Here is a 13,599-nt window from a genome sequence, read left to right as displayed (position 1 = left end):
GATCTGGAGGACAAGGTCTAAGTTATAAATTAATCATATTATTATTATGCTAACTTTATCTTGTATGTTATTATTTGTTGTGTTGGACTAACATGTTTTACAGGGCAAAAGAGTAAAAATTGCCTCGGGTGAATGACACCCGAGGCGCCTTCCATGCAACGGAAGACACCTTCAGTACTGTCCATGGATAGCTCGGTGCTATGGAAGGCGCATTCTATCGGATAAAATCTAATTTCACTGGCAATAAGGACCAACACTTTTTGGGATAAACTTTTATAAAGGTGTTACTCGACCAAGCCTTTTTCACCAATTCTTCTACGAGCTTCTACTCGTCCGTTTGAAGTTCCGACTGCTTCGACTTCCTATTGTTGCTCTGCTACGACGTTGCTACGTCTGACTACTACCGAGGAGCCATCCAACATCGAGCTTAACCTGATCATATTTGAAAGTGTTGTGTAAATAAATTAAATTCTGTATTTACTTTCTACAAAAGGAAAATTGTAGCGTGTTCCGATTTTCCTTGTACTCGATCTCCTCTTTCGGCGGTTCCAGAGGAGATATTTAGTGGATTACTCATTGATAGGTCCGCGGGACCCGACTATGAACCAAGTAAAATTGCTTGTGTTCTTGTCCTTTTTTATTTCTGTTCTTATTTCCGCTGCACTTACTTTGATTTTAACAAAAAAGAAAAGTTTTTTTTTAAATCACATGATTCACCCCCCTCTCACGTGTGTCTCAATCCAACATACTGTTCGTGGAAGGCGTCTTCTAAGTGCTTGGAAGGTGCCTTCAGTCGGATAAGGTAGAGATATCGTGGATGATAAGAAGCTGATTTTTAAGGGATAGAAGTTGACATTGAAAGCGCCTTCAATGCTATGGAAGACGCCTTCTATCCCTTATAAAAGAGCATTTAGACCAAGACTTTCAACACATCTCTTCTACAAGCTTTTACGTATCTGTTTGACATTCCGATTGCTCTGACTTCCTGTTGCTGCTTTGCTACGACACTACTATGCCCGATTACCACTGAGAAGTCGTCCAACACCGAGCACGATTCGATCATCTTCGAAAGTAATGGGTAACAAAGTTTAGTTCTGTACTTAATTATTGCAAAAGGAAAAGGGTAGACATGTTACACTTTTTCCTATTCTTTTTGTACTCGATCTCCTTTTTCAGCGGTTTCGGAAGAAGTTATTAGTAGATTATCTGTTGATAGGTCCACGTGACCTGGGTTTTAAATAGGAGTCGTTAAAAACTTTGAACCAAATAAAACTAACCGAGTTTTTATTTTTATGTTTAATTTTTTACTGCACACTTTATTTTATAAAACCGAGAAAAAATTTTAAAACCACTTTGATTTACCCTCTCCTATGAGCGTCTCAATCCCACAATAGAAATTTCCGATATCAGTATTGATATAAAATTTATATATAAATTTTTAATATACTGTATCAATAGTGAAATTTTATTATAATTGATATAAAATTTATATTATATTAAAAATTTAGTACATTTATATATACCGTATCCAACCACCCATGCAGATGACTTCCTTTCTACAATAAGTGAGACCATAGGAGGGGAGCGGTTGTCTGGTGGAAAATATTTCCAAATCATGGCAAAAGATGAGTTCAATTTTTGAGTCATTGATATTGATTCAATATTTTATCGCCCCCAACCGAAGTCCCGTCTGCATCATAAACAGGGAAGTTTGTTGAAATTTAAGACTCCTGAATCTTCATGTTTCATAGCTAAGGAAAGGCCGAGGTGAAGAAGAGTATATTGAGATCAATTCTTACAGGTCAAAAACAATTTGGTAAAAGAAAGTGAATGTAAAATGTGTATAGTCTGATTTGTAAGTCAAATTGTACCATACTTTTTTACAGTGACAAAAAGTAAATACATTCGCCTCCAATACTCCTACTAATTCGTCTTAAGATCAACACGGAGGAGGTAAATCATAGACAACTACTAACCTTTAGAATAGTGACTAACATATAATGGAGATATTTACTTCGACTTTATCGAAATTCAAACCTTAGACCTTATGATGATAACATCTCAATTGTACCATACTTCTTTTGCTCGTTGATCAAGTTGTTATTATAGTACATATCCCTTTTGGATAGACAAGCCCTCTGTCATCTGCAAGCATGTCACCCATTAGGTTCGCCTCTATTTCAAACAATCATATATAGTTAGTTCTTCCAATTGATTAATCCAAAGATGAAATCTTATTAAAGGCCCAAAGTATAATGTAAGATGTTAAAATTACAACTACAAATGTAATTTTAAAGAATATGTTCTACTAATTCTGTGAAGGAGACCAACCATTAAAGAATATAAAAAATATAAGGATGAGTTTGATTTATTTATCTTTTTCATTTTATTTTCTTAAAAATCATTTTTTTTATTTTTTAAAAATAATTTTTCTGTGTTTTTTGTTTTCTAAAAAATATTTTTTTTGAAACATAAAAAATATAAACTAAACATGTTTTTTTTTTATTTTCTTAAAAAATAAAAATAAAAACACAGCATAAAAAGTGAAAATCAAACGCCCCCTAATTTTACCAAGTTGCAGAACAGTTGGACTAATTAGTCTTTCAAAATTAATATTCATTTCTTGCTGAGAAATCTTTGCATCTAAAGAAGCTTCAATAAAAGAAGACGCTTTTTCGACGGCTGCTTGCTGTTACTTCTCCTCCTCTTCTTGGATACGAGAAACAGTAGGGAGGGCGAGAGAGGGAGAGAGAGAGAGAGAGGGGAGTGGAAGAGGCGTCGTTGGCCATGGCGGCTGGAGTCCTCGAGGGTTCTGTGAGCAACATCCTTGAGCAGGAGTCGCTCAAGTGGGTGTTCGTCGGTGGAAAGGGCGGCGTCGGCAAGACGACCTGTAGCTCCATCATCTCCATCCTCCTCGCCCAGGTTCGCCAGTCCGTCCTCGTCATCTCCACCGACCCTGCCCATAACCTAAGCGACGCCTTCCAACAGCGATTCACCAAGATCCCAACCCTCGTTAACGGCTTCTCCAACCTCTACGCCATGGTACTACCACCAGCTTTCCCTCTATTCTAACGATTTTTTTTTCTGCCCTTCCATCGCTGATCCGATCGATGTATATGATTACTCCTTCCAATCCTTCTTCCTATTCTGTTTTTGTGAGATTTGATTCTCCTCATCTTCTGCAGGAAGTGGATCCCAAGGTGGAGGGAGACGAGCTGTCTGGTGAGGGCTTGGATGGATTTCTTTCTGAGCTTACGAATGCGATCCCTGGAGTCGACGAGGCCATGAGCTTCGCTGAAATGCTCAAGTGAGTTTCTCTTTGTTCAAAATCTGCTAATTTTAGACTGGATGAGGTATATTGTAATTTGTAACCGTGTAATCATGTGCAATTTGCAACCTTTTTTCTCTCATCTGATTGCTTACCTGAAGTCTTTACTGGCTTGGGATGGCTAGATCCTACTTTAATGCTTTGTCAATTCTGAGTAAGGTTTTGCTCATTACGAGCATGGAGGTTTATAACATTCCGGTATGATGCTTCCAGTTAAGAATACATATAACTTATGAGAAGGGCAGATTGCATTTTGTAACAGAACCCATTCTGCATATTTGATAAATTTTTAGGTGCTCTTTGGAAGTCCATATGATTAGGTTATCATTTATAAATTTGTTAATATGTTTGATAAGTTATGTGCCAATTCATTTATGATATAAACCTTTGAGGTTTGTTATTGTAATGTTTATTGCTTGTGTTCCATGGGGAAGATTGCTATATGGTGTGAATTCTGATGCTTATCAATTATCATCTTTGAAGAAGTTTTTATTTTCTTGAATGATGTGCCAGTTCGAGTATATCTGTATATGAGCCAAAACTTAAGGGGACAAATTGCTAAGGAACATCTTCTTTCTTTCTTTTTATTTGCAGATTAGTCCAGACAATGGATTATTCAGTTATAGTGTTTGATACTGCTCCAACTGGTCATACTTTAAGACTGTTGCAATTCCCATCAACTTTAGAGAAGGGGCTTGAGAAAGTTATGTCTCTAAAAAATAGATTTGGCGGTTTGTTGACCCAGGTACTCGCATGATCCTTGTAAATGTTGTTAGTATATTCCTTGACATTGCAAATGACTCATTGTTTAATTATAGTCAATGATGTTCTAGATTTGTGAGTTTTAGTTTGGTTGTGTTATTTGACTATCTTGCTCTGTGTCATTTGCTCAGTCTGTACTTGTGAATTCTTTCAGTAATTGGCATTTTTTTTCAACCTAGTTTTGAATGTATGCATTGTTATTAAGTGGCTACTTCTTCCTCCAAGTGCTGCTTCTTATATGCCACTGCAGGATGCTGTTTCCATATTTTGTTATAACCCTATTTGTTATTTGGTTTATAATTTATGACTCAGGAAAATAGATTGAGATAGACTATTTCATTTGATGATTGTACAAGTGAAAGGTTGAAAAAAATGGCTAATGATGAGATTTGGAAAAGAGATAAAATTAAGCTATCGTTTTAAAGACGGATGATGTGAGCCAGTGGATTATTTATAGCAGATATGTGGAGGTATGCACTTGGGAAAAGTTAAGAAACATGATAACAAGCTAGTATGACTGCTTTGATTCATGAAAGGAGTGGTTACCCGGATTAAATTTTGGTTAGTTGTGAATTTTTGCCATATTGAGTAATGACCTAGTACAAAGTGTTTTTTCTTTTAGAAAAAAAAACAGGAGCTGAGACAGCCTGAGGTTTGAAATTTGGCAACATATCTGGCCAATTTTTAACTCCCAGCCTTAGGTTGCTTTCATAGAAACACTGTGTATATACTATATGAAATATATGCTACCATCAAGCATGGTTTTGACGAAGTAAGTGGTCTTTTAGTGTTTGAAACATCAACGGTCATGTAATGAAATCTCAGGATTGATAAAAATAAAACTACCTAGTTGACCTTACCTATGGGCAGAACCCTCCTATGCCAATGTTAGAATTTGTTAGCAGTTGGCCATTAGGCCCTCGGTGTAGATTCGCTAATAGTATCATTGGGTACTTTGGCATATATTATTCAAGTACTATTCTACTTTTACAGACGGACCAGAGCAGAGTTCTTAAATGTCTGACAGAAGTATCCTTGCTGGAAATCCTTCAAAAATTCTTTTAATATAAAGGTATCTGACTTCTTGTGACACTATTCTGTCATGTCTGGCAGAGAAATGCAGTATATTTGTGTAACAGTATTCTCCTTGGCTCTTAAATTTTATGACTTTGATATAGATGCAAAATACCTATTGCATTTATTAAAATCCATAATATGTGAATGGACAATTTCTCTAAGTAGAACTTTACCATAAATAAACTGTATTTACAGGCAAACTTTCAAATGATGATGCAAATTTAAATCAAACACTAAGTTAGACTAATAGAGCCTGAGAACAAGTTTATTGTTGTTATTTGGCAAAGTTGACATTTTGAGATATATGCTTTTAATCTTTTTTTCCACCACTCTTTTCTTTTGGCTTATTTTGTTAGTATTTCTATTCATTGCATCTTCAAGTTTTATCATCCATCAGTTCACATTTTATTAATATTGACAGGCTACTCGTCTTTTTGGTCTTGGTGATGAGTTCAATGAGGATGTGATGCTAGGAAGGCTAGAGGGTATGAAGGATCTGATTGAGCATGTAAACAAGCAGTTTAAAGATCCAGTAAGATCACATTCCTGGGAGATTTATTCAAATTTTATTAATTTGCTAGTTGCCATTAGACCTTTATTTTTCCAGTTTGGAATTTATAACAGTATAGATTCTTAAAAATGCATCTGGTGATGATCCAATCCAGGTTCTTGGGTTATGTTCAACTCAATGAGCATAGAGATATTGCTATTGGTCGATCCTTAAGAGTAGTAGGACTGGCGGTGCTAAGAATGATCATTTTTACATGGTTGAAATTTCGTTCCGTGCCGGGTGGAACGAGCGAAACTTACCGTTTCGTTTGCCATCCAAATCGGCACTAGCTTAGTGACAATTTCGTGCACACGAGAATTGTGCACGCGACAATCGCGAGCTTGTTGTCGCGCGATAATCGCGAGCTTGTTGTCGCGCGACAATCGCGTGCACTCGTCTTCGCGCGACAAAAGGCGTGTCTCAATTCCATTGTGATGGGAGGAATCACGGGACTCCTCTGACGCCACCGGAGGAGTGTAGGAGTGTAGGAGTCCCCTGCGACTGTTCGGCGCCGCGACACGCGAAGAGGCATTTCCTAACTTAAGTGTGATATTTCGAAGAGGCTTTTATAAAGCCTAATTAAATTATCCCAATAAAATATAAATATATTTATTTTTTAAAAAAATAATAAATTTTATTACTTAATATTCTGAAAATTAATTTTACTAATTTAAATTTTATTTAAAAAATCTTAAAAATTCTAAAAAATTTTAATAAATCAGATTAATATTCTGATATTTTTTAAAATTATTATATATTTTTTCTGGTTTACTATTTAATTAATATTCTGATTTTTTTATCATTTTAAATATATATTGTTTAAAATAATAATTAATTTAAATAAATAAATAGTTAATTTATATAGTTATTATACACAACATAGCATTTTTTTAATTAATTTATGTACTTATTATAGAAAAATATAGAATTAATTTAAAATTTAGATCCATGAATATTAAGATATTTAGCTTTTTTACTTTTAGAATTTTTATTTTTTGAACATATGAAACATATATTTTTATCTTAGAATGTCTCTACTAATCTGCTTAGGAAATATTAGATGTCTTTTATTTAAAAAATTTTGATAAAGGTTTGTCAAGTTCATGATTTCTAATAAAACACTTATAATTTTGTAAACCTCTGATCATTCTAAATTGAGATAGTTGAATTATTATTATTAGAAGATTATTTCAAGTTTAAATAAAAAAAATACCGAAACCGTATCGGCACGACACGATACGATACTAAAACCGTATCGTTCCAGGACTGAAACCTCGGCACGGGTCGAGATTTTAAAGCTTGCATTTTTATACACAAACATGCAATAATAGGTTTAGTTTTATTTGAATAGAATCAATGTGGACAACTAGTTTGGTTGTTTTTTCCCCCTTACAATCATTTTACTTATAAGGTGTGATTCATTATCTTCTCTTTATGATTGTAGCAAAAGGTGATTACCCCATGCTCCCCTCACAGCCCGTCCTTGGTTATGTGAAGGAAGGTAAATCACGGGGTCAGCTTATAGCCAACCACCAAGTGGCTAGGAGGTGGGAGAAGTTTTATCCCCGAGGGCATGCACATGTTGGGAATTGATCCTTGCCCCATTGTAGCAAATCGGTCACCCTTTAGCCAACTCGGCACCTTGTGGGGACCTTCTCTTTATGATGATACTCTTTAAGGTGTTATAATCGAACTAGACAAGCTATGCCACATTTAGTGGGATTGGATTCAGCTTCTCACTTGTTGTGCTTTTTCTTCAACCAAGTGCTAGAAATCTCATTCATCATCAAAATCCGTGGAGAACATCTGGCCTACCTTGTTGGAATTTGGGGGGGGTATGACAATCAGTGTCCATGTGTGCAGATCTAATGATTTAACTATTACATTTCAATAAGGACCACAACATTGAAGGCAGATGAATTATCTAGGGAGTAAGGATCAAGAGAATAATTTGGTGTGCAAGTGTAGAATCCCATTGTTGAGAGATTGTGGGAAAAAAATGATGATGATTTGGGCTAAGATCGTACTATTTCACTTTCATCTTGTTGCAAGGGTGATCTCTTGTGTGGTTTATCTGATGATGGAGCAGTTAAGTATATTATTTTTCTTCGAATGGAGATTATGATGGAAATACTTTCAGAAGCTGGGAAAAAACTTAGCACATGAGAGAGCTTTTTAAATAGGTGCTTGAGTAAATGAAACATAACTTTATTTTTCCATTTTATGTATTAAACACATTAGATTACTCCCACTATCATAATATTGGGAAAGGGGAAATTTGCCTTGGTCAACTTTACTGAAAAACAAAGTTACATACTTGACATATGCTCATATTTTGGATTGGTCTCCAACTCATTAACCTTGGGACACATTGTTCAGTAACGTTACCTTGATCCCCATATTGTGATCAGTTTGCACACTTGCATAACCTTGATTCCATATTTGTCTGAATTTGCATTGGTTTTTGGAATTTCAAATATAGTAAGTGTTGGCTACTTGTGTTAGTGGTTACTCAAGATGAAGAATTGGAAGATTCCTTCTAAAACTATAATAGAAAATTGTCTCTTTTTAAAATCTTGATTTTTTCCGTAGAGATTTTTCTGCAATAGAGGCAATTGTCTATGTTATTCTGCAGTACTTAAGCCTGACTGCTTGGTTTAGTGAAGTTCTAATTTCTTGTCTCCTCAAGTCTTCAATCTAGCATGTATAGACATATATATAAGGTCGCTATAGTTGTTGAACTCTTAAAAATATAAGATCCTTTTCCAAAGTATATAATTTATATATCATACATATGATATGACAGTCTAATCTACTGTTTGCTATCAATGATCGAGTTAAATTTCATTGTATTCTAGTACATTTGCCGTTATCTTGTATCATACTGTTTGATAGTGCTGATGTATTTTCTTGGTTCTAGATTTGATATATAGTTCAAAAAAGTTAGGCAGAACTACAGATAATCTTTAACTTTGTTAACTTTATGTGACAGGATCTGACAACATTTGTCTGCGTTTGCATCCCAGAGTTTCTTTCTCTATATGAAACTGAGAGGTTGGTGCAAGAATTAGCAAAGTTTGAGATAGATGCTCATAATATTATCATTAACCAAGTAATTTTTGATGAAGAAGGTGTGTGACCAGCCGATGCTAGTTTCTGCTCTATATTTTCTGACTCTCCTCCTAGTTGATATGGTTTATTTGAAATTCTGTAGCCGTCGACTCCAAATTATTGAAAGCAAGAATAAAGATGCAACAAAAGTACATTGACCAGTTCTACATGCTCTATGATGACTTCAATATCACCAAATTACCACTGCTTCCGCACGAGGTAGTTGTTTTTGGTGATGGAGGAATCCGTGCTTATTTTGTTCATTCTTTTAGTCACTATAAAGTGAGTTTTGCAGGTCTGTGGAGTTGAAGCTCTTAAGAATTTCTCTCAACACTTCATTTCCCCATATAAGCCTTCACACGTCCGGGGAACCGTAGAGGAGCTGCAGCAGAGAATATCTACCTTGAGATCACAGCTGGAGGAAGCAAAGTTAGAGCTAGAGAGATTGCAAAAAGGAAAGCAGATAGCTTGATACCCTTTCATGTCATGCCTAAGCCTTTCTCCAATGTCAGTGAAAAATTATCGGCACACATTTTCTGAAGCAAGGTTTATTCCCTCTCGGATAGATTCAGATGTAGTTAAATCGAAGTGATAGGGAATTTCTCCCGCTCATGTCTTTTTTTTTTTCTGTAGATTCAACCTATGCGCTTTATTTGTCATATTCGTCCAGATAATGTGATCACTGTGAAATATTGGTTCCCTTGAACATGGAGCTATCAACAACGTTCTTTTGTGGGGAATAAAAAGATGAAATAATTGTTTTCGGAACATATTATAATTTTCTTGTCATTTTCTCTTTTTTTATTATGCTTATTTTTTTGTGGAACTTGTTGGGAGTGATTGCATAGCGGGGAATCTTGTTAGTTTTTTCTTGGCAGAGTTCACCAATTTCTGTGAAAGTAGCAAGAAATTGGTCTATAGTTGGCGTAGCATGTGCAAAATGGTTATGGCCGAGCAAGCGTTGAGCAATATCATTTTCATTTTAAGAATACTATGGTGTTGTTGGAGACACTTGCCTTTGTTTTGAATTCAATTTGGTGCGCTAGTTCTTCATTTGTTTTTGTTTGCTTTATAAACTTTGTGCCCTTCGCAGCCTTCAAATCAATTGAATGGTTGATTGATCCTTTGGCGAGCGATGACGCGATCTGTCTCAATTTGGCTTTGCTTTGAGAAGAATAATAGTCGAGCTTTGTTTTCACCTATTAGAATTTTAAACACTTAATGATGTGATAACAATGTGGTTAGTTCTAATGTTTGACAAATACTTATAGTGAGGATATACTTGATAATTTATGTCAAGTGAACAGGCGCTTGTCATTTGAAAAGTATTGCAGTTGCAATCGAAAGTCCTAATAAATCAAGTTTAATTGGATGTTTAGTAGGCAAAAGTCTTAGCATATCCAATGGCTAGCAAGCAAAAGTCTCGACAAAGTTGATCAAATGCTTACAACTTAAATTCTTGACAAATCAAGATTAATCGGATGTTTGGCAAGTGAAAATCCTATTAGATTAAGATTGATCTAATGCTTAGCAAATAGAAGTCCTAACAAATCAAGATTGGAAGAAGACCCAAATGCAACTTGAGTCCTGGAGAAGGGTTTTCTCTGAACTTGATAAATTGCTTCTGTAACAACAGTGAACATGAGCGCATGTGTAACTTGGGGTAATTAATGCTAGAAATGATTTAGTCAGTATTCCAATCGACTGAAGTATGTACGTTCTTCAATTGATTGATAGTCAATCGACTCATAGTAAAAGGAAAGGGAACAAAAGTTGCTTTCTAGCCCACGTCTCAGTTGATTGGTCAACTGTTGTGCTAGCTAGTGGATTGATGGTATCTTGAGTAGCCTAAAAAATTAATTATTTGTTATGGTAGAATGATTAATTTTTTGATCAGATAATTGATGGAGCAATTGAACGATTATAATTGAATGGTTAAATGCTACAATAACAAATCTTGAGAAGCTCCACTGGAGAGCAGTTGATTGATGGCAGTTAAGCAATTGACTGAAGTGACCAATAAAGCAATTGCATGTCAAAGACCTCAACTAATGTCGAGGAGCAGTTGACTCATCCAAAATAAAAGAGAAAGTTCTAAAGGAATCTTACGGGCTTGGGTGAGGATATAAATATAGGACATATGGTTTCGAAATATACATTGATTTACAACATTGATATTCTACCAAATTGAGTTCTTGAAGTCTTCTTTCCTCTTTTGTATTTTTTTTTCAAGTTCTCTCTTATAGCAATATTTTATAGTGGGAGCTTTGGGGATGCTGAACCACTTAAATCCTTGAGTTTGTGTCTCTATCTTCCTTTCTTTCTTTCTTTTGTATTATTTTGATTTATATTTTTTTTTTCTATTTTGTATTCTTTTTGTCTATATTTGTTCCTTTTGTGAATTAACATTAATTTGTTTAAGGGTTAAGAAAGTTTATTCAACTTCACCCCCGGTCTTCCCTCTTTGATCCTACGAATGCCTCCTTAATAGGAGACTGACACACATACAATGCTCAAAAGAGTTCTAAGTGGCAAAGCTAAAGATGCAAAGGGAATGCTTAAAAGGGAAGCTAAAAATGTAAAGAATATATCTTCTGAAACTTAGCATTCATTTCCAATAATCTACTTTGTAATCTTTACACATCATTAAAAAAAAAAATCTCAAACGTGTATTTATTTCCAATAATCTACTTTCCAATCTATTCATATATTTAGCACTTGAACAATGCAACACACACGGATTTAGTAGAAGAGCTATCATATTCAACATATATGTTTCGAGAGAAAAAAAATTGATGGTTGTAATTTTGAATATCTATATATTTGCATATAACTAGTACATTTTACATAGTGATCAATACATTAACTAAATGGCCAATCATTCACACTACAATATTAAATTGTTCTCGAATTTCTTTAGTGGATTTAGCTTTGGGAGTAAAAGATAAAGTCATTATCTTAGCGGCTCCTCAAGGCGATTCCATATACTCTGGAAAAAGATAAATCATAGGAGATATTTGTCCTAGCATAATAGTTCTTTACAAAGACACGTTCAGAAATTGATCTCAAAACTTATTACAATAAGCACTCATACAAATACTAACTATGGCAACTTGCATAGACTTAGCGGATTCAACGCTTGCTCTCAATATCATTTTTGAAAGATATATCAAAGAAATTTGACATCCATTCATTATAGCTGTCAACCTTTTGGTCAACAGAAATCTTATCAAAGAAATTTGATTGTAATCTTTCATATCAACTGCATGTCAGAACTTAACCTCTTTATTATTAGTAGTAGTAGCACTATTATACAATAAGTGCATGTGGAAAGACTTTCTTTTCAAGAAATCAGAAGACCAAAAAAAATTTAAGAAATAAAAAACATGAAAAAAACAAAGAACATACGGTAGCAAGTCTTCAAGAGATTAAGGAAGATCACCGGACTTGAGACAACCACCCCAGAACTAAACCTTCCCTAAGTGAAGGATATAATAATTCTAGGTATTAGTATATATATGGATATAGATACAAGTTATCACAAGAATGCACAATTACCTGACATTATATATATATATATATATATATAATTGCATTTGGTTGGATCCATAGCTTTTGATGTAATTATATAATAAGCTGCAGGCAGTCACAGGGCAACTCTCCTTTGGCAGGCCACTTGATATCAGAATAATCATTAAACCATGCATGCTTCATGCATCTGACTTGGATCTCTCGTAGCCTGCCAAGGGAGAGGAAGCCCTAAGACTGGCTCACTCAGTTAACCCTAAATTATACATACATATTCCCTTCTGGATCAGTCCTCTACCTTGCTTTGCTCCTCACCTGCACGGCCCTTTTATAAGGCAAGCTATACTGAATGATTGAAAGAAAGTAGCAATGAAGAAATATATGGCATATGCCAAACACCTGAAAGATTATACCACGGATATGATACATATTCCTCAACCAACACCATTGATCGCTCCTTTTTTGGTTTCTTTGCAATCTCCTGATGCCCATTTGATTTCCTTTCAGATTATTCTCTTGCTTAACTTTGCTAGCTAGCTAGCTGTGCAACTAATGAAGAGTAGATAGGTACATAGTTGAAGGAAGCTTAGCTGTGTTATGTTATCTGAATCATCTCTCTGTTTTCTGCGTGCTCTGTAAAGGGTGGTGCAGAAATGAGCAGTACTGATAGTGATGGGTTTGCCTCAGGGTGGCATATGCTGTGGTAATATGCTTTGTGAACTTACTTTTGAGAAATCCAAATAAACAGCTTTAATATAATAAATAGCTTTCCGGTGGATTGCGATCGAATTCTCTAGACTCCGTGCTCAAAGTCTCCTCTTCCAAGTTCCAAATCTGGAAACTGTTAGAGCATAAACATCAGTGCCACCGCCTAAAATGATGTTATGATACTAATTATTGCAACATTCGGTTTTTCAACACATTTAATACTCCTATAAAATTTTGGGTCTAAATTATCATAATTTTAATAGATAGAAATCATTTTGAGGATAAAATAAATGTTTTAAATTTAAAGAGAAATTAACATTACCACACTGAAAATCATCCACTCTAGAATCTATTTAAAAAAATCTAATATTTGAGCTTCGCCTGATTTATTTTGAAGGTAAACAACTTTTTTGTTAATTTGTTTATCTGATAAATTTAAAACACCCATAAAGCCTTTTGACAGTAGAAGTATATGCAAAAGGCATCCGCCCTATGCACTCTCTAACATGAAAAATCATAAGAGTTTATTTAGCAT

At 34.9% G+C, this 13,599-nt stretch overlaps 1 protein-coding gene and 1 long non-coding RNA gene across 3 annotated transcripts; one reads left to right on the top strand and one right to left on the bottom strand.

Annotated features, from left to right (window-relative positions):
• Nucleotides 1–2,665: 2,665 nt before the first annotated feature.
• Nucleotides 2,666–9,598, top strand: LOC121982240 (ATPase GET3A-like). Of its 2 annotated transcripts, XR_006112036.1 has the most exons (8): nt 2,666–3,042; nt 3,186–3,307; nt 3,923–4,073; nt 5,589–5,699; nt 8,710–8,848; nt 8,932–9,047; nt 9,124–9,374; nt 9,462–9,598. XR_006112036.1 is itself a non-coding variant. In XM_042535217.1 (7 exons), the coding sequence occupies exons 1-7, from the start codon at nt 2,788–2,790 to the stop codon at nt 9,298–9,300; spliced, it is 1,071 nt and encodes a 356-aa protein (XP_042391151.1). In that variant the 5' UTR covers nt 2,666–2,787; the 3' UTR covers nt 9,301–9,598. The 2 variants fall into 2 exon arrangements, 1 of the variants encoding a protein (XP_042391151.1); XM_042535217.1 differs by having other exon boundaries at nt 9,124–9,598.
• A 2,215-nt stretch (nt 9,599–11,813) lies between these two features.
• On the bottom strand, nt 11,814–13,199 carry LOC122004029. The gene is made up of 2 exons (XR_006118199.1): nt 13,082–13,199; nt 11,814–12,989 (listed from the first exon to the last, which is right to left on the bottom strand). It is a non-coding gene; the product is annotated as an uncharacterized LOC122004029 (long non-coding RNA).
• Between the last annotated feature and the right edge of the window lie 400 nt (nt 13,200–13,599).

This window comes from Zingiber officinale, chromosome 1B, assembly GCF_018446385.1.
Source record: "Zingiber officinale cultivar Zhangliang chromosome 1B, Zo_v1.1, whole genome shotgun sequence".
NCBI classification, from domain to species: domain Eukaryota; kingdom Viridiplantae; phylum Streptophyta; class Magnoliopsida; order Zingiberales; family Zingiberaceae; genus Zingiber; species Zingiber officinale.
This window is presented reverse-complemented; position numbering and strand designations above follow the sequence as displayed.

Excerpts from the sequence above, each read along its gene's own strand:
- LOC121982240 (XM_042535217.1), top strand. The coding sequence starts at position 2,788 with ATGGCGGCTGGAGTCCTCGAGGGTTCTGTGAGCAACATCCTTGAGCAG. Across the intron at positions 3,043-3,185 it reads TCTCCAACCTCTACGCCATG|GAAGTGGATCCCAAGGTGGA; the intron begins GTACTACCACCA and ends CATCTTCTGCAG. Across the intron at positions 3,308-3,922 it reads AGCTTCGCTGAAATGCTCAA|ATTAGTCCAGACAATGGATT; the intron begins GTGAGTTTCTCT and ends TTTTATTTGCAG.